This window comes from Phytophthora cinnamomi (assembly GCF_018691715.1).
Source record: "Phytophthora cinnamomi strain GKB4 chromosome Unknown Contig4, whole genome shotgun sequence".
Taxonomy (NCBI): domain Eukaryota; phylum Oomycota; class Peronosporomycetes; order Peronosporales; family Peronosporaceae; genus Phytophthora; species Phytophthora cinnamomi.
Window position 1 is genome coordinate 1,187,590 of NW_027150937.1, and position 19,948 is coordinate 1,207,537.

Consider the following 19,948-nt stretch of genomic DNA (forward strand, 5'->3'; position numbering starts at 1 on the left):
GGGATTGGAAGTATGGACGCCATGGATGAATGGACGCCTGCACTGGCCGCTTGGGCCATGATCTTCGCATGTGAGGCTTACTCGCTCATACTCCGATCTTCTTCGCAACCGCCAGACAGATATCTTACGTTCTCAACGCCCAAGTCGAGCTCTCGAGCGACTTCCATGGCCCTGTCTCCCACCTGAGGTTGCGCAGTCACGTGCTCACCAGCGTTAATATGGGTACGCTCATTCATTCGAGTTGTTTCGCAGTTCAAGGCTAACTGTTTACTGCATAGCGTCGTGCAGCTTGACGAATAGTTGCGTCAGCTGCGTATTATCCTTGGCATTACCGCGCCAGCTACACAGCCAGTCACGGTGCTAAAATGACGACCGAACCATAGCGTGGACGTCTCGGTATCGACTCTTGAGTGTTCTGCCATTCGCATTCGGAACGGAGGATCGCCTGGTGGCTGCATTCACCCACCCGCACGCCGTCATCGCTCGAGTCCTCATGTTTCCTCTCGCAGCATAGCCCTAAAGCTCATGCAGGTTGAGGTGGCGCGTTTGCGTACCAGGCGCATTTGTCGACTCGACCCCAAGCAGACAGACCCATCCAAGCTGCTATGGCGACGACCCCGTGTTGGTTGCTGGGTGGCTCAACACCGTGGTACCCACCAGCTTGCAGGACGGCGACGACCTGGACCTGCGGGCTTCGCGGCCGTGTCGGGCAGAACGGCGCCACGCATGTCAGTAGGCAGCTTGCTACTGGCCGTGAATGAATACGAATTCATGAAGCAGGACCTGGGCTACTAGGAGGTGGGGCAGCTGCTGCGTGACACGCTTTCCAGAGATATAGGTTCACGATATTTCAACAGTCCGCCGACAGCAGTTCGGTAGTACTATATTATTATTATTGTCGTAGTTATGAATCCATCATTGAAGCAACCAAGTACTATATTAGTTGGCAAACTAGCCCCCTGCGAAATACTTACAGTAATAAAGAAGAAGTGCCAGTACTACTGTCAATCCCTCAGGCGGACAACAGGTATTACAGGTGTCCGAACATTGAAAACTTAACTCTTTTTTTTTTCCAGAAATCTTCAACGTGGGTGCAGGCACTGCATGTACATGTAAAATGCATCCAGGTTGGATCCCAACCCCACCGAAATTGCGTGCATCTTTTCCCCAGGATGCTAATGGCGATGTGCATCTTCGAACAGCCACAAGTGCTCACATACGTGCTCACGGCGTTGTTGCTCGGGGTACAATACCACGAGCACATCGGGCTGCGAATCCTGCAGCGGAGACTTGTGTGGTCACTGCCTTTACGCGAGACCGCGCGTCTTAACTTCCGGGGCTGGTCCGCCGCGCAGCTCTGACTCACATCAGTTGTTCTGCCCCAGAGAAGCGAAAGGGCCAGCTATCTTCGTGGTAAATGAAAGTGCTGGAGGAGTAGATTGGTGCTGGATAAACCACGTTGCGCTCACCTTTATGCCATGGGGACACGCATCGAGATCTTGACGCACTCGTCCATCCCGTAAGCAGTACGCTCGTGGTGGAGCACGGATCGTAAACCTGTTCAAGTGTATGTTCATGACGAACTGAGCCAAAACCAGCTGCCGTGGACCCTACACTTTTGGTCTCTTTTCCAGGTTGACTCACTACAATAGAGGCGTGCAAAGATATCGCGAGATCCCCTCAAGCTCTATGACAAAGCTGTCCAGGCTCAAGATACCCGTTGTCGCTCAACCGCTCACTTCTCAATTTGCTATCAACATGGCGTCTCCAAGCCCCAAACGATCTCTCTCTTCGCAACGTTCTACAAGCCACCTCCCTGTTCCAACGCGGACCATGTCGCTGTGTAGTCGCCGAGCCGAGCATCCGACTGTGACTCTGGAGCTGCCCCAACTCGACCGCTTCCACGATCGCGCTGAGAGAGCATTGTCCGAGACCATCGCCGCGTACGGGAAGCTGGACGGCCACACCGTCGTCGACACCTCACGGTGGAAGAGTATGCGGGCTCGACACGGAATCCGACTATTTCGCGGACGCCAACTGACTGTCACGGGGCAAACACCGTTGCTGTGTGTGGGCACACTTCGAGGTCGCTTTGACGATGTCTTGGAAGGACTGTACTGCGACAACACCGAGCAGATGCTGCTCATGAATGCGATCAAGAGTCCGAGACTGGCTGAGAGCGCCGTGCTCTACGCAGTTCAAGACAAGACGCCGTTAGAGCCCTACGCCTTCACGGGCATCAAGTGGGCGACGATCAAGCTGTCCGTCGCGAGCAACCGAGACTTGTGCTACTTCGACAAGATGGGGTTGGTGCGTCAGCGCTCGGGGAAGCGGACAGCTTACCACGTCATGCAGTCCGTGGATCTGCCCGAGTGTCCTCAGAAGGCCATGCACAAACGAGTGCAGATGTCTGTCTGCTACGTGCTGGAAGAGCTGGAGGACGACTTGGTAGGCGTCTACATGCAGGGCGAGATGAACTACGCGGCGCTATCCTACATCGCGATACCTGCAGTGTCGGAGATGTTGCTGTCGATTGCCAATGTGCTGGAGTGCACTCGTGCGAAGAAGCTTGCGCACATTATGTCGATGAACCGGCCCGAAGCCCGGAGGCTCTCCTCTGAAAAGAACTGCTACGTTTGCAAGGGCAGCTCGTCATTTTTCGAGAGCTTGACCAACTGCTCTGGCTGCAGCAAGCACGTGTGCAAGAAGTGCCGGTTGAGGGAGCACGTCCTCGCCCGCGACACGAGTTCGAGTTCTCAGCTTTCGCGGGCCGAGTTTTGTCGCGTGTGTATCTCGAAGGTGACCTTGTCTTCTCTCGACCAGATCCGTGTCGAGGCTGGTGTATACAGCGTTGGAGAGCTGTCCAGCTCCCCAGTGCCGAACGCGATGTTCTGCAAGATCGATGAAGAGATTGAGGACGTGAAGGTGGACGTCCGAGGCAGTGATCGGTCGCTCACTTCATTCGTCCACAAAATCTCGGCGCAGATACAGGAGCTGAGCACGCGCGGTGACATCCGAGCATCGAGCCTGTCGTGCATGGGGAAGGCGTTTGAGGACGACGCGGACTTGGAGCACGAGAGCGAAGACGTGCTCAACTCGAGTAGACTCCAGAGCGGCCAGTTTGTCTTGCTCGACAAGGGCTTGATCGACATGTCAGGGCGCAGTCCGTGCTCGACCACGTCGACGAGGTCGTCCTCGCTTGGATACGAATTTGAAGACCCAGAGCAGCGCTACTCTGCGTTATTCGCGAAGCTCCAGCAGGTGGTTAACCAGGCCGAAGAAACCTGGGTTTTCGCTCGAGAACAGTCTCTCATCGCCCGCTCCGTTCGCGCTCGCAGCCGGCGGAACACGCAGACGTCAGTCTCAGGTTACACAAGCGAGTAACTCGGTTGTTTCTGTCAGTTGTCGTTTATATACATGTACTCAATACGGTTTGCATGCATGGTAGAACTCCATCAGCGCATCTTGGTTTCTACAGTTTTTCGGTTTGGAGATTCGTGATGATACACGTAGGTTGCCTCTTCCAAGAAATGCCGCCTAGAATATCGTATCATGCACTTGATCATTAGTGGGCAGGCCGATGGTGCTGTTCCGGATTTCCTTCCAAATCTGGTGCTCGAAGTCGCCTAATCGGGGACGGAGTCGCACACGTGAAGTGCCCGGACACCCAGGTGGCCATCGGTGTCAAGATCGCGGACGACGAGATAACGTGCCGCCGACAACAAACTTGTCCAGCAGGCACCGAGCATTGGCCTGACCATTGAGATTCGGCTGAGACGGCCTACTTCCCACTATGGAAGCTCTATCATCGTGACAATATACCTGTCGCTCTTGTTGGCCATGAAAGCCGTCTCGTTATCATTTAGTGTTTGACAAGTCCCTCCTTGCGATCAAAGTGTTTGATAGTGCAGAGAGCACTTGTCTGGATCAGGCATGGTTATCCAGCTTATGTGCGGAGACCGCCCCCAGCAGAAGACGACAGTAAGGTCCCTCGGCCCCTGTGTCAACAACCAAGTGTTTGCCGACTCGTTACACAACCCATGGTAGACATTTGTAAACGGATGGCGAATGGATTTTCGTTCGTAGTGAAGCAACATGTCGAGGAGTGACTAGCCGGACAGGCAATGGAATGTACTGTACATATTCCTTCCTGGTGCTGCACCAATTGCATAGGTAACGGGCCAGCTCAACTCAGCTCACACTCACCCATTTCATGCTGCGCGCGCAATCGTAAAGGCATTCACCATTATCCATGTACAGCGAATTTGCCTCAATGTTTTTCGACTCCAATTGGTTGTAGGAGTGTAGCTTGTTCAATCTAACGTACTCGCACGAAAAGGATGCAATTGTTCGGGATGAACACGCTGTGCAAGTTGCCGCTGTAGTCGTTCAAGTAGCCCTTGTTCCTTCGGCAATCCTAGTAGTCTTACCCATTCTTACCCAGAAGGGTATCCGTTAGGCGGCTACATACCCTGTTGCCCACACCGTTGCTAATAGGAAGCGCAGGTGCCTAGTAGGAAGGTCTATTCGACGAAGCATGTTGAAGGCAACTCGAGCATTGCGCTCTTCAAGCACCAACCAAAGATGGCAGGCCAAACAGACAATCCATATTGAAAACCCACTCTCTCGGACGACGAGATGGCTCGAGCACCCTTGGACCAGAGGGGATGTCTCCGTCAACTTGACGGTGTCAAGGCTCCATGACCAACGGCAATATCCAAGGTGTACATGTACGCGCTCTGGCGAGTTTCCTGCTGGCAGGTGTCTGCAAAGTGCAGGCCATCATGGCCGCCATGATCCCACCTTGATCGCTCAAATCCGCTCAATTAATCCCATGTGTCTGGGTGCATCGATCCGCGCTCAACCGAAGATCGGACTGTAGGCCCCCGCGTTCCTGCGTTCATTGAAGTCGTCGCCAGTAGCGGCACAGCGTCGATGGAGTGGCGATGCGGGCCAAAGGCTTCTTTGTTGCGAACCCCATAAGTGCCACCACCTCTTCGGCCGCATCATTTATTCCGGTGAAAGTTTCGGTGTCGCCAAGCGCTGCATATGGACGGTGGTGCCGACATGTGATTGCTTTGAGAGGAGCTGGCAGGGAGACACACTGTACTGCACCACAGTCACTCTATCGCACGCTGTCACTGTCCGCCTGTTGTTGTCCTGGTCCGCACGAGGCCTTACTTTTACCGACCCTGCTGTTTCGTACACTCGTTGTCCTCGTGAGTCACGAGTGTAGCGTGCAGCGTGGCGAGACATTTCCGCTTTCGCCTCGCTCCAGCCTAACCGCTGCAGGAAGTTCGCTTCGAAGCAAAGTCAACTAACTTATAAAAGCTACGCAATGGACAAGGGTAGCAGGAGAGCGGTGATGTTGGCACTGTGGTGCCTTCTTGTTGCACAGCTCGCCATCACACAGGTGCATGCCGCCACCTCGAACAGCACGAAGACGACAACCGAGACACCAACTGTGACAACGGCAGCGCCTTCGGTGTCGACCTCCTCCTCACAGACGTCTGAAGTAGCAAATACCCCGGCAGGGACCGTCGCGGCCGCAAGCTCGACTACAACGACCACCGCTGCGTCTTCGGTGGACACGACGTACATTTGCAGCGGCGACGAAGTAGCCCGGCTCACGAAGTTCAACACGAACAACAAGTATCTGCAGTCCGAGTGCACTGCGTCAGCCGGGATCAGCTCGTACGAGTTCCCCTTCAACGGCGAGCTCAGCTACGCGCAGATGGTCGCCATGAGCTCCGTCAGCCAGTGCGAGTTCTACTTTCGCGCGGTGTTGCTGGTGCAGCTCCAGGAGTGCGTGGACGCCAACGTCTACATCCGAACGACGGCCGAGACCATTCTGCAGCTCGGTGCTACCTCGGGAAGCGCGCCGACGGAGGCCGAAGTTAACGCGGCAGTGGCGGTGCGGAGGGCGTACAACTTGGCTCTCCGCGACGGGGGCGGCTCCGCCTCCTACTCCGCCATGAGCGGGGCGTCCGCTCTCACCTGGAACATCGATGGCGACACCATCGACACGACCGCCACAGCCACCAAGACTGGGCAGTTGCTGCTGAGCACGGACTTGCAGGTCATCGGCACCTATTACGCCTCGTCCGGTTCGTCCTCCTCTTCCACTACCTCAACCATCGAAGACTCGCGGGCAACTGGAGATAGCTCGGCCAGCTCTAGCGCTGTTCGAAGAGAGGCCTCGTCGTGGCTCGTAGCCTTCGTCGTAGTCGCGTGCACAGCTCTACTGCTGAACGTTAGCTAGGAACCGATTCAATCCACACACTTATCTATCAGCACCACACTCACATCCGATTCTGCTCCTACACATGTTGAAGAAGGTTTTCAGGCCGCACACGGACGGCAAATCTACCGATACATGTCCTTCGCAAATCATGCACCTTCACGCTTTGACAAGAGTTAAAGAGGAATTTCCATAAATCAACCTTAAGATTGGTGAAAGTATTAATCGAAAAGTAAGTACTGATGATCAGTGCTTGGATGCGTTTTAGTACTTGTATTATTGTGCCTTGCATGCTTTCTGTCTAAACAAGGACGTAATTCGTTGTTTTAGCAAACCATGGCGATAAGCCCATCATTGAGTTAGAAGGCTAACTCGTCGATTTAAGATAGAATAGCTGCTAAGACAACGAGTTAACGTTGAGTTATGCCTACTCTAAGAAGGCCAGCGTCATGGCAACGAGTGAGACGTTAGGTGCGAATGAGGCGACGGGTGACGGTGTTGAAGTAGCCGTCAGTGTAGTACGTGAACCCAATGGACTTCGTGTGCGACAGGATTTGCTGCACGAGCTACCGCACGACAGGATCGCGAGCGTAGGACTTCGTGTCCGACGAGGCGAAGTGAGATCTTTTCCGTGCCAGACGGCAGCCGCGCGAGCACTTTGGAATCCGCCGGCTAACGAGCAAGCCGGGCGAGCATTGTGGAATCTGCCGGCTAACGAGCAAGCCGGGCGAGCAGTTTGGAATCCGCTGGCTAACGAGCAAGCCGGGGAGTGGTTGAGGACGAGACGGCTGACGAGCAGGCCGACCAACGGAACGACGCGCTCCCGGAACGAGTGCTAGGGACGAAACGGCGAGTAGAACGGGGCGTGTAACCAGCGACGGCTCGGTGGACGACTGTACGACGTGGACGATTCCGGAGGGACGTCCAGGAAGCACTCGGCTTCCAAGTCTTTCGACGGCTGCAACGATTAGGGCAGGCGCGCGTGGGCGTACGCCCGAGTGGCTAGGGAGGCGACCAGGGCGGAACTCAAGTTGTTTGTGTCGGGCGGGCGTGTATTGAGGTTAGTTGGTAACTCGGTTGGTAGCCTAGCTACCTCGACTTTGTGTTGTAAATAAAATAGGTGTCGCTGCCAGTCGGGCACGCACCGGCGCGGTGTCATACGTTGTGACATCGTCGGCCTGACGGACTTCGGACTGCATCAGCACAGTCACGACCAACCCCAAGCGTGTGGGGCGAACACGTTGCATGGTGGACACACAGGGACGTCCTAACGAGCGAGTTAGACGAAGCCCACGACTCATGAAGACGACCGCGGACGCTGCAATGGCTCGAACGAGAGTTGCGGTGGTAGCGCAGACGGCAAGAAGCGCGACTGGGATTCAGACGCGGACGACGACGGTACCCGTACCAGCCGGAAGAGATGACGACATCGAGACAGCTGACGTACGTGGAGACGCGGCTGAAGACGATGAGATGAAGGACAACGACCCACTGACGAGAATAACCCGGAAAACGCGCGCGGATATCACGACGCTGGTGACGCTTCGGGTGAACCACGGGAGCAAGCAACCGACGGAAACGACAACGACGAAGGAGTCGCGATGGCTCCAGTAGCGGCCTTGACGATGGCCCTGCAGCAGATGGTGGCGACGATGGCGAGGAGCGACGCGAGGCTGGACCAGCTGAGTACGGCGACAACAGCCACGACACGACCCTCTACCGGCACGGACGGTCGCACACCAACGACGATGACCACGACGACAAGGGCGACGGCGACACCGGAGCCGCCACAGCAGCCCACGAGTACGACGAGCCCTCCAGCTTCACAAAGTACACCAACGACGGGGATGTCGCGGCGAACGCCGCCAGCAGCCACGGAACGGCGAGTGGCGTATCAGCCACGAAATGACGGCGACGACGGAGATGCAAGCAGCAACGACGATGATTTCTCGAGCAGCTCCGACAGGGATGACGACTCCAGCGCTGGCAATGATGATGGTGGGCGACGTGGACGACGGCAACCCGTGACGATGCCTGGCGCCCGCGACTTCCAGCGCAACCGACGACGAACCATCCGCGACTTGGATCTGCCGACGTTCCTGCCCACGCCGCAGACCTCCGTGACGACGTGGATCGCCCGAGTGGATCTCGCCCTGGAAGGAGCAAGACTGTCAGGACGAGGCGACTGGACGAATGAAGAGCTGTATTACATCTTAGGAAACAAGAGACAGTGCGGCTCGCTGGTGGGTCCAGCTGGATCGCAAGCTACGTGACAACGAGAGGACGTGGACACGGTTGAAGTCCTCGCTGCTCCGGCGGTACGGAGAGCGACCAGACAAGTCCATGGCCGAGTGGCGTGTTACGCAACGACGAATGATGCCTGGAGAAACGTATGCTGACTTCGCTGCCGCATTGCGTGACCTGTGTGGCAACAACCGGATCAAAGAACGTATGCTGTTAGCGCAATTTTACCGCAGCCTGGATAGGACGACCAGACTCCTGGTGAAGCAGCGGCCGAAGCCGAGGACCTTAGAAGAAGCTATCGACAAAGCTACCGAGATCAATTACCCCATCGACAACGTGGCGCAGGGCATGGAAAATATTGGACAGGCTTTCGTGACTGCACCCGACTCCTACGTTGTACCCGCTAGCGGAACGACCGGGCCGTGGCCATCATTCCAGGCGTAGGCAGCGCAGACGTGGCAGAGGACGCCAAGCTCGCGTTCTTCACGAATTCGCGCGGCGTGTACAACAAGTACACCGGCCTGTGGGAGGCGCCGAAGGGCAGAGCGTGGAACGGGCACATGTGGGCACCGCTCGCACGGAAGCGGACGGCGCCAGCAGCTGAACCGACGGCGACCAAGCGAACGATGGTTGCCAAGACCGACAAGAAGGCGAAAGTGAACATGGCAATGGCCGTCGAGGACGACGACGAGCAGGAGACTGAGGACGACGACACGGGAGTTGCGCCGACCCCACCTCCCGCCAAGAAGCCAAGAACTACAGCACGACGACCGATGGCAGCGACACGCCAAGCCAAGGGCATCGAGGCTCCACGCCCAGCGGCCGAGGCGAAGCCAATGATCAGACGATTCAATGAAAGTAGGTGTTACGCGTGCAACCAGCCAGGTCACATCGCGCGTGAGTGCCCCGACGACGAAGCACGCGCACGCAATGACGAGTACCTCGCCAAGCGTAGCAAGGAGCAGAAGCTGCGGGAAAACGACGATCGAGCGGCGTAGGGGGATTACGACGCTCGGTGATACGACGGACTCCCTGGCGACCGGCGACGGTGGCAACGAACGGTGATACGGCGTGCGAGAAGGATGCGTCGACGGTGCCGGCGACGGTGGTCGATGACGAAGGCGAGAAGATGGACGACATGCAAGTGAAGTCGAATGACGGGAGCGTGGCAGCAATACGACGAGCTGTCGCCGCTCATTTGAACGAGGAGCTCGCAGTTCGCGACGGCGAACGAGCGGAACGGTACATTAGCACGGTGCGGCCGGCCATGGCAGCGCTGCGCTACGTGCACAAGGTGGACGAGGATGACAACGACCAAGGCAGTGACGACACGCCGGGGTGCAAGACGACGGAGACTACGGCGGTCACGACGAGCGCCGCGACGACAACGAAGATAGCCCCTGTGCAGGTGAACGGTGTGGCGCTGTCTGAGGAAGGCGACGAAAACACGGACGGCGTGGCGCTGTCTGAGGAAGGCGACACGGCGGTCGGTGTGATGGCGACGAAGGACGACGTGACGACCATGGAGTCCTCGACGTTGGAGCTCGGCATGGAGCCTACCGACGAGGTGGTGACGAAACTGGGCAGCGTGGCGATGGTGCGCATGGCCATCAAGCGCTCCAAGCGTGAGACGAAGCGTCAGCGTGCGCGCAAGACAGTAGATGGAGACCCGCATGTCGACGACGATGTCGCACGTGTGGTCGCCAGACTCGAAGTTGAACAAGTACGGCGACGACGACAGCAAGCCGACGACGCGCGGGGCGAACTGGAAGAACGACGGCGGCAACGTGCTGCCAAGGACGACGTACGTAAGAACGAACGGGTCCGCGTGAACTTGGTGCAGCGTGGTAGCACCATGACGGACGAGACCACGGACAGCAACGACGGTGTGGAAGCCAGCGACGGACTGCCCACCGCCGCCATGCTAGTGGACGGTGTGCAACAGTGCGTGAAGATTGACAGCGGGGCGCGCTATTCGATAGCAGGCACCGAGTGGATGGCTCGCGGAGAACGACGACGGGTTAACACCCCGGTGGCCTACGTGGAAGGTATCGGCGGATTTTTGTTGGACGTGCTGGGCGTATGGACGTTCAACATGGTGAACGTGTACGGCCAGAAGGTGGTGGTCGACGCGTGCATCATCGACGGCTGCACGAATGAATTTTTTGGTAGGCGTTGATTTTCTGGAGAAGCATAGGGCGACTATGGATTTCGATCGCGGCGAGGTGCGCTACGACGAGCGTGGCCGTGAGATCATTATTCCGTTCAGGATGGCGGACAACGACGACAACACGGCAGCGACGGCTGTGAGACTGGTCCGCGCGACGAACTTGCACCGACGAACCGTGCAACCAGTGGAAGTAACAATTGCTGCACCAGATGGAGAGGAAGGTATTTTCCTACCCACCGTGAGTCGTGAAGCAGTGCTGCTCGCGTCAGCAGTGACAAAGGTCAAGGACGGGAAGGCTCTGATTCCCGCAATCAACACATATGGCGGTCGTGTCAAATTGCCAAGCAGGCGTGAACTAGGTGTATGGATACCCGTAAATCGAGACGTTGAGATTTTACAGACGCACGGAGAATTGGAAATGGAGCGTGTACAGACTTGGTTAGACGAACTAGGTGACACCCTCACGCCCCTGGAGGACGAACACGATATTGACATTGGTACGAAGGAACCTGATTCACGAGCACTTGTATTGAAGTTATTACGAGCCTATCGAGACCTATCTAACGCGCAGAAAGAGTGCCCTCCCGCCACTACGCTCAATGTAGAGCACCATATTGATACGGGGAGCGCTGCACCAATCATGATGCGACGGCGACGACAAGCACAGACAGAGGACGCCGTAGTGGACTCTAATTTGGATTCTATGCTTTCGGCGGGTGTAATTGAACATGGAGAAGGCGCTTGGGGCTTCCCCGTGGTGCTTGTTCGCAAGAAGGATGGATCCGTGCGATTTTGTGTTGACTATAGAGCCCTTAATAGCATCACACGCAAGGACGTCTATCCGCTGCCACAGATAGACGAAACGTTAGAATCTCTGGGTGGAGCACGTCTGTTTAGTACGCTAGACCTACGATCTGGGTACTGGCAGATTCGCGTAGCTGAGGAAGATCGAGATAAGACGGCCTTCATGACCAAGCGTGGCCTATATCGATTCAAGCGGATGCCGTTTGGCCTTACCAACGCCCCGGCAACCTTTCAGCGACTTATGAATGGAGTGTTGCGTGGATTGACATAGATAACGTGTCTTGTGTACCTAGATGACATTATTATCTTCACGAAAGGAGGTATTGAACGACATGTATTGGAGTTAGCAGGTGTACTAGAGAGATTAAGATCGGCTGGCCTAAGTCTCAAGATCAAGAAATTCACGTTCGCTACTACTTCAATGGAGTACCTTGGGCATCATCTGAGTGATCGGGGAGTACAACCCGCCGAGCGACTTGTTAAATCGGTACGGGAGTTCCCGTGGCCTACGGATGCGACGGAAGTGAAGAGATTTGTTCACCTCACGGGCTATTATCGTAAGTTCATAACTGGTTTTGGATCGATAGTAGAACCTCTTACGCGACTACTGAAGAAAGACATGGAGTGGCAGTGGAGTGAGGCGCAAGAGTTTGCATTTGAACGAGTTAAGATGCTGCTCACTACACGACCTTTGCTACTCTACCCTGATTTTGAACTACCGTTCCGCTTAGTGACAGACGCTAGCAAGGTTGGGTTGGGCGCCTGCCTCATGCAAGACCAAGGACATGGTTGGCAGCCGATTGCATACGGCAGTAAGGTAAATAGCAAAGCTGAGTCGAATTACTCGATCACCGAGCTGGAGTGCCTCGCGGTGGTCTGGTCCGTAAAGATGTTCCGCCCGTACCTGCACGGCAGAGCGTTCACGATCATTACGGACCATGCGGCACTCAAGTGGTTGATGACTCGACCGAACTTGGCCGGGAGATTGCATCGCTGGTCATTAGTGCTACAAGAGTACGAGTTTCAGGTCGCGTACCGACCTGGCGCAACCAATATAGTCGCAGACGCCTTATCCAGGGCGCCTGCAGCTGTCCGAGCAGCGGTGGGACGACAACGACGACGACAGATGAAACCGAGTGCGCCAAAAGGACGTTGTGAGGCAAGTACGAACGCAGCAGCGATAACTGGTTCGCGAGCACGTGATTCGGCGAAGGAGGCGACAGCAGCCGAGAGCGCCGCAGCGACTGACGGTACGAGTACGGCAGTGACGGCCGGCTCGCCAGCACCGACATCAGTGCATGTCCCGACGGGCGAGACTACAGCGGCGACAGTAACAACGGACAGCACGACGAAGACGGTCACGACGGATGGCGCGACGACTGTGCTCAGCGCCACGGCGACGGCCATTGAAGGCGCCACGGCGGTGACCGGTGCCATGACAGACTCGATGTTGAGTGAAGCGACCCGCGCAGTGATCGACGTGCGCACAACAAGGAACGACGACACAGCCCTTGATGACGCCACGAGCAGCGCAACGGCAGCGCAACGCTTGGACGTGACGACCAGCGTGAGCAGGAAGCAGGGCGGTACAACGAACACGGTGCCCGCCACGATGAACATTGCAGACACCGTGAACGACGCGGTGCACGAGGACGACGATGTGGACATGATGGACGCCGCGGCGCGTAAGACGAACGACGCAGTGCCGACGAGCCACCTAACGAAGTACCACGATGACGTGAGCTTGGCAACGCCAAATGACGAGACGGCGAGTGCTGGTGACGACGAGCCAGACACACCAACTATGAACGATGCAGTAGCACGCGGCACGAACGAAAGCCCCGCAGCGACGGACGCGCTGGCGACCAGCGGAGGCAGTGCCATAGCAGTGACGATGCTACCCGAAACGACAGTGACGAATGCGCCTGCAACGAGACGCAGTGCCCGCATTCGCGAGCAAGCACAGAGGCACGTGCACTGGGCGACGACGGTGCCGAACACGGACGACGTGAACGACACGAACGACGTGAATGAGGCGAACGACGTCAATGACACGGCGCCGATCACTGAACCACCAACAGCTACGACGACTACGACACGGACAGTGAGCACGGATGCACTGGAAGGCGTACGAGAAGTGATAACAACGGTGGATCCCAGAGCGATGATCACGACGATGGTGGGGACGGAGACCCGAACGACGCTGGGTACCGTGCCATTAACGAGAGCACCAACTCCGTGTGACATCGGAGCCCCTGCAAAACGAGCCGATGTGGCACGAGACGACGAACGACGAGCAGTGACATCTTCAGCTCGACGAAGTGATGCGGTACGCGGAGGCAGACGACGTGCGCCAACAACGCAAACGCACGTGAAAATGACGACGCCAGCACCACGACGTGGTGAAGTCTCTGCTCGACCCGTGGAAGAAGCGCAAGCCGACGAACAACGAGCACCGAAGACGACAGCGCGAGCGAAATCGGGTGCGAGAGCTCCGGCGACTGCGACGACGCTTGCAGAGGCAACGACGACGCCTGCAACGAAGGCGAAGCCCACGACCAAGGGCACGGCCAAGAAGAGCACGACGAACGCGACGACCGTGAAGACGAAAAAGGTCCCGACGACAGCGAGTGTGGTGAACGACGCCGTGGCGGTGACGAACGATGTGGACGGCATGGACGGTAACGATGACACCGCCCCTGTGGACGATTACACCCTCCAGCTGAGCGACGACGAAATCGCGACGGCGCAGCAACGCAGCAAGTTTGTGAAGCGACTACTGGCGGCTGGCAAGTACGGAAGCATGAAGGCTGAGAGCAAGTACGGCCTTGTGACCATCGAGACGACGAACGGATGGCGTGTGGTGCTGCCACCAACATTGTGGTCGACGGTATTTAAGGAGATGCACGGCAGCGTGTGGAGCGGACACCTGCGTGGCCCTCACACATACGGACGGGTAGCCCAGCTGTACTGGTGGCCAGGGCTATACCGCGAAGTAAGGCGTTGGGTGCGCGGATGTCAAGAATGTGGTTCCAGGAAAGCGAAGCCACGTGAAGTGATTCCGCCTTTACGTAGTTTACGAGGTGGCGCAGTTGGAGACAGGTGGGCACTTGACGTTGCCGGCCCCTTTCCAGTGGCAGAAGGTGGAGACAGATATGTAATTGCAGCTGTTGAGTACGTGACTAGATATGCTGTAGCGTGTTGCGTGACGCAACATACGGCAGAAAGTGTTGCAACATTCCTGATGCAAGAAGTTGTATTACGATTTGGGGTATTTCGCGAGCTACTGACCGACGGAGCACCTGAAATGACTGGCAAAGTTATTGAAAAGCTAGTAGATCTACTACAGGCGCACCAAGTGAACTCGGTGCCTTACCGACCTCAACTTGTCGGACTAGTTGAACGATTTCACCGCTCTTAGAAGGACTGTGTCGCGACTTTCATGCAAGACGAACGCCAGACAGATTGGAACTTGTGGGTGAAATTCGCTGTTTATTCTTACAATTCTGCTAAGCACTCTACGGTGTCTTTGAGCCCAAACGAACTCAAGATGGGTAGACGCCTACGAGCGCCAAACGAACTACTACGACGTGCGGAAGTGACCGAGGCGGGTGAGCTGCCTGCTTATCACGCCAACATGCTGAAGGCGATGGAGCGAAGTCATGAATGCGCAGAACAAGCTCGGAGACGTGAGCAAGAACGCCAAGCGCGGTACTACAATCGCAAGGTTAGGAACAGACGGGAGTTTCGGCCAGGCGACTTGGTTTGGATGCACAACCCGCCGCGTGGCAAGAACGCCACTAAATTTGTACATCAGTGGATGGGACCACTACGCATTGTGGAACCCGCTGGTTACGACAACTTTGTGCTGACGAGAGAGGACACCACAGGGAAAGTGGAGACGCTGATAGCTCACGTTTCATTTCTTATTAGCTACCACTACCCTGAACCTCTACTAGCGCAAGTGGCGCTCGACATTAACGAACAGCTTGAATATGAAGATCAACAGCCAGCACGGGATGAATCGGCGACAACAGCGCCTGTTTTGGCAGCGACGGCGACTGCTGAGCGAACAGCGAGTGCTGGAAGAACGAAGCGACCGCGAGCGGCAGTGGACGACACTGCTGGACACGACGTCACGCGTGGACTCGTGGTGGAACGACGAAGACGGTGAAGGCGCAACGGAGCAGGGCAGTACGACTGGAGTACGAGCTGTGCCCCTATGGCGACCCGAACCGATGGACGACAAATGACAAGGAGTTATGGCTCGACGAAGGACGCGCACGAACACGATGGACGTCTGTGGCCGAGTATGAGCGACTCTACCGAGACGACCGGGTCGTGGAAGACCCGGGTGATGAGGAAGTCGTGTAAGAAGGCCAGCGTCATGGCAACGAGTGAGACGTTAGGTGCGAATGAGGCGACGGGTGACGGTGTTGAAGTAGCCGTCAGTGTGACGAGGTCCGAGCCAATTCTTGGCCAGGACCCATCAGTCAGAGGCCCAAACCCTACCACGTACCGGCCACATGTCACTTTAAATGTGGATATTTCTTGATCCAAGTCTGGTTTTTGTACATACTTCAAGTTGTGCTGGCTACATCTGGAAACTGAGCTCTGCGAACGTTGAGTTGCGGCGACCCCAGATCCCCAGGTCTGAGATTTGAATTCGGTCTGGAGTCTGAGGTCTGAGAATCGCTCTAGAGGCCACAGATCTGAGGCTCCAGGCCTTGGATCGGGCTCTCGGTGACGAATTGAGCCCTGGCCTTCTGGGTCTGTGATTTGAAGTCCCATGGTTGCTTAAGTCTCAGACCTCAGGTCTCAGATTGGTGATCTCACAGTTTGGAATGTCCGGAGTTCTGAGACCTGAGAGTGGTGGCAAAAGTCTGAGACTTGGTGATTTGGAGTTCGGTCTGAGGTTTGCCTGTGGACCAAACCATGAGATGTGCAGTCTGGGGTCTGGGAAGAAGGCGTGGCGTGCGGCGTCTGATTTCATCTCGGCTTTGGGGTGCCACGACTGAGATATGGAGTCAACATCGTAATTTTGCCCCCAGCTCAGATTCCCAGACTCAGAGTCCCAGAAGTTGAACCAAAACTGAGACTCGTCAAATTGGTTGGACAGCCGGGGTATGGAATCAACATCGTAATTTTGCCCCAGCTCAGATTCCCGGCCTCAGAGTCCCAGAATTCGAGCCAGAATTGAGACATGTCAAATCGGTTGGACAGACGGGGTATGGAATCAACATCGTATTTTGCCCCCAGCTCAGGTTTTCAGCCCGGCAGTCCCTCAACTTGTGCCAAAACTGAGACACGGTGATTGTGGGCGCAAGTTGGTGTCTGGATGCACGATGTTCGTGAGGATAAGTGGCAACTGGTGAAAGACAGCTGACGCTCCAAGCCTAGGACGTGACTAAAAGCCTACGGCGTGCCTGCAGGGCCTGAAGTGCGACTTCGTGGTCTCGCCTATGAAGTGGGTACACAGCGATGGCTACATTGCCGGTCTGGGAGCTGCGGTAGTTGCTCTTTGGAGTTGGCGGTTGCCGCTTGGAAGGTCACTCTGAAGGGTCGCCCCGTTGTGGCTTTTCGGCCCCTGGTGTCGGGCACACAAGATTCGGCCTGACCAGTCGCCTATGGATTTGGGCCAACGGGAGCCGCAGAATCTTGGCGTCATCCTGATTACACACTGATTTGTACCCAGAGTAATCAGTGTAATCAGGTGATGACAGACCAAGTCCGCCCAATCCCGGCCACAAGATCCTGGCGTAATCAGGATATCACTGATTTGCACCCAGGTGTAATCAGTGTAATCAAGTGATGACTGACACAGACAGGCCAATGGAAGGGCCGACGCGCATTCACGGGCGCCGCCAAGCCAGTAGCTTAGTGGGTGTCTCACCCTTGTTCAAGGTGTACCCAGGAGATGTTTGCACCCTTACTTGATAGGCCCTTTGTATGTGCATGTGCATGATAATAATCAGAGTTTGTTTTGCCCCGAAGACCGCAAGCTGCGGAGTTCGTCTTGCGCCGACGGGCGTGTTGCTACGCAGGGACCAAGTCCCTGCTCCCGGCGGCGCGCGCAAGGTCAAGTGGAGTCGCTACGAGTGTTCTACGGTCAAGCTCAGCTAACTCCAAATAAATTCAAGTTCAACAACCAAGCCTTTTCGTGTTTCGGCCCGGTTTGCCTTCGTTGTCGTATTTCCACACGCGGGACATTGGTTTGGCTGGTTTTTCGTGCTGGTTGGCTGGTTTCCTGGCGGTGCTTCATATTTTCGGGCGGAAGGTGCTCCGCTCTGAGGTTTCGGCAGAGCAACACCTGGGATAGTGGTTTCTGGGGTTGCTGGTGGTATCCGTGTGGCGCGAATAGTCTGGGATAGTGGTTCCCAGCTTCGCTGTGTCGCCTACATCAAGGCGTGGTGCGCGGAAGTCCCAGGGTGCAGAGCGAGAACCCTGGATCAAGGCAGGCTCAGACCGAGCCAACTCTCGGGGCCACTCTGGTCTGAGGGGCGAGTGAAGACTGTGGCGATGCGGGCTCCAAAATCAGGGAATAGCCTCGCGGCTAGACCTCGATCTCAGACCACTCAACTCAGAATCTGAGATTAGATCTCAGATCCCAAGCTGGGTGAGGCGTGTGTTCCTCACTCTTGCAATCCCTTGACTTGGTTCTTCCTAAGGCTACGCTGTGGGCCCAGACTTGCGTCGGCCACACCAGCTGCCTCCGAACTCGACAGTTCCCAGATGCCCCCAGACGAAGCTTGCTCCTTGCTTGGAAGGCCCTTGTACGCACGTGCTGAGTCCGCTGTGCCCCGTTTTCTTGAATATAAACACGTTCACTCCACACACACTTAGTCCACTTCTCTTCTCAGGCCCTTGGACTCTGGGCCTTAACAGCCTCCTCCTTGCTCAGCGACTCCGGCTTCGAGTCGCTTCCAGTCACGACACTTCCTCCGGCGGCTCAGACTGAGAGCCGCACAACGGTCTTCACTCGCCCCTCAGACCAGAGTGGCCCCGAGAGTTGGCTCGGTCTGAGCCTGCCTTGATCCAGGGTTCTCGCTCTGCACCCTGGGACTTCCGCGCACCACGCCTTGATGTAGGCGACACAGCGAAGCTGGGAACCACTATCCCAGACTATTCGCGCCACACGGATACCACCAGCAACCCCAGAAACCACTATCCCAGGTGTTGCTCTGCCGAAACCTCAGAGCGGAGCACCTTCCGCCCGAAAATATGAAGCACCGCCAGGAAACCAGCCAACCAGCACGAAAACCAGCCAAACCAATGTCCCGCGTGTGGAAATACGACAACGAAGGCAAACCGGGCCGAAACACGAAAAGGCTTGGTTGTTGAACTTGAATTTATTTGGAGTTAGCTGAGCTTGACCGTAGAACACTCGTAGCGACTCCACTTGACCTTGCGCGCCGCCGGGAGCAGGGACTTGGTCCCTGCGTAGCAACACGCCCGTCGGCGCAAGACGAACTCCGCAGCTTGCGGTCTTCGGGGCAAAACAAACTCTGATTATTATCATGCACATGCACATACAAAGGGCCTATCAAGTAAGGGTGCAAACATCTCCTGGGTACACCTTGAACAAGGGTGAGACACCCACTAAGCTACTGGCTTGGCGGCGCCCGTGAATGCGCGTCGGCCCTTCCATTGGCCTGTCTGTGTCAGTCATCACTTGATTACACTGATTACACCTGGGTGCAAATCAGTGATATCCTGATTACGCCAGGATCTTGTGGCCGGGATTGGGCGGACTTGGTCTGTCATCACCTGATTACACTGATTACTCTGGGTACAAATCAGTGTGTAATCAGGATGACGCCAAGATTCTGCGGCTCCCGTTGGCCCAAATCCATAGGCGACTGGTCAGGCCGAATCTTGTGTGCCCGACACCAGGGGCCGAAAAGCCACAACGGGGCGACCCTTCAGAGTGACCTTCCAAGCGGCAACCGCCAACTCCAAAGAGCAACTACCGCAGCTCCCAGACCGGCAATGTAGCCATCGCTGTGTACCCACTTCATAGGCGAGACCACGAAGTCGCACTTCAGGCCCTGCAGGCACGCCGTAGGCTTTTAGTCACGTCCTAGGCTTGGAGCGTCAGCTGTCTTTCACCAGTTGCCACTTATCCTCACGAACATCGTGCATCCAGACACCAACTTGCGCCCACAATCACCGTGTCTCAGTTTTGGCACAAGTTGAGGGACTGCCGGGCTGAAAACCTGAGCTGGGGGAAAAATACGATGTTGATTCCATACCCCGTCTGTCCAACCGATTTGACATGTCTCAATTCTGGCTCGAATTCTGGGATTCTGAGGCTGGGAATCTGAGCTGGGGCAAAATTACGATGTTGATTCCATACCCCGGCTGTCCAACCAATTTGACGAGTCTCAGTTTTGGTTCAACTTCTGGGACTCTGAGTCTGGGAATCTGAGCTGGGGCAAAATTACGATGTTGACTCCATATCTCAGTCGTGGCACCCCAAAGCCGAGATG

General features: G+C 56.2%; 2 protein-coding genes across 2 annotated transcripts; both read left to right on the top strand.

The window, feature by feature from the left end:
• Positions 1-1,833: 1,833 nt before the first annotated feature.
• On the top strand, positions 1,834-3,384 carry IUM83_05426 (uncharacterized protein; the record flags this gene model as incomplete). Its single annotated transcript, XM_067929562.1, has 1 exon — positions 1,834-3,384. One exon carries the CDS (start codon positions 1,834-1,836, stop codon positions 3,382-3,384), a length of 1,551 nt encoding a protein of 516 aa, XP_067799755.1.
• Positions 3,385-5,338: 1,954 nt separating this feature from the next.
• IUM83_05427 (uncharacterized protein) lies at positions 5,339-6,262 on the top strand (the record flags this gene model as incomplete). The annotated part of the gene is made up of 1 exon (XM_067929563.1): positions 5,339-6,262. The coding sequence occupies one exon, from the start codon at positions 5,339-5,341 to the stop codon at positions 6,260-6,262; it is 924 nt and encodes a 307-aa protein (XP_067799496.1).
• Between the last annotated feature and the right edge of the window lie 13,686 nt (positions 6,263-19,948).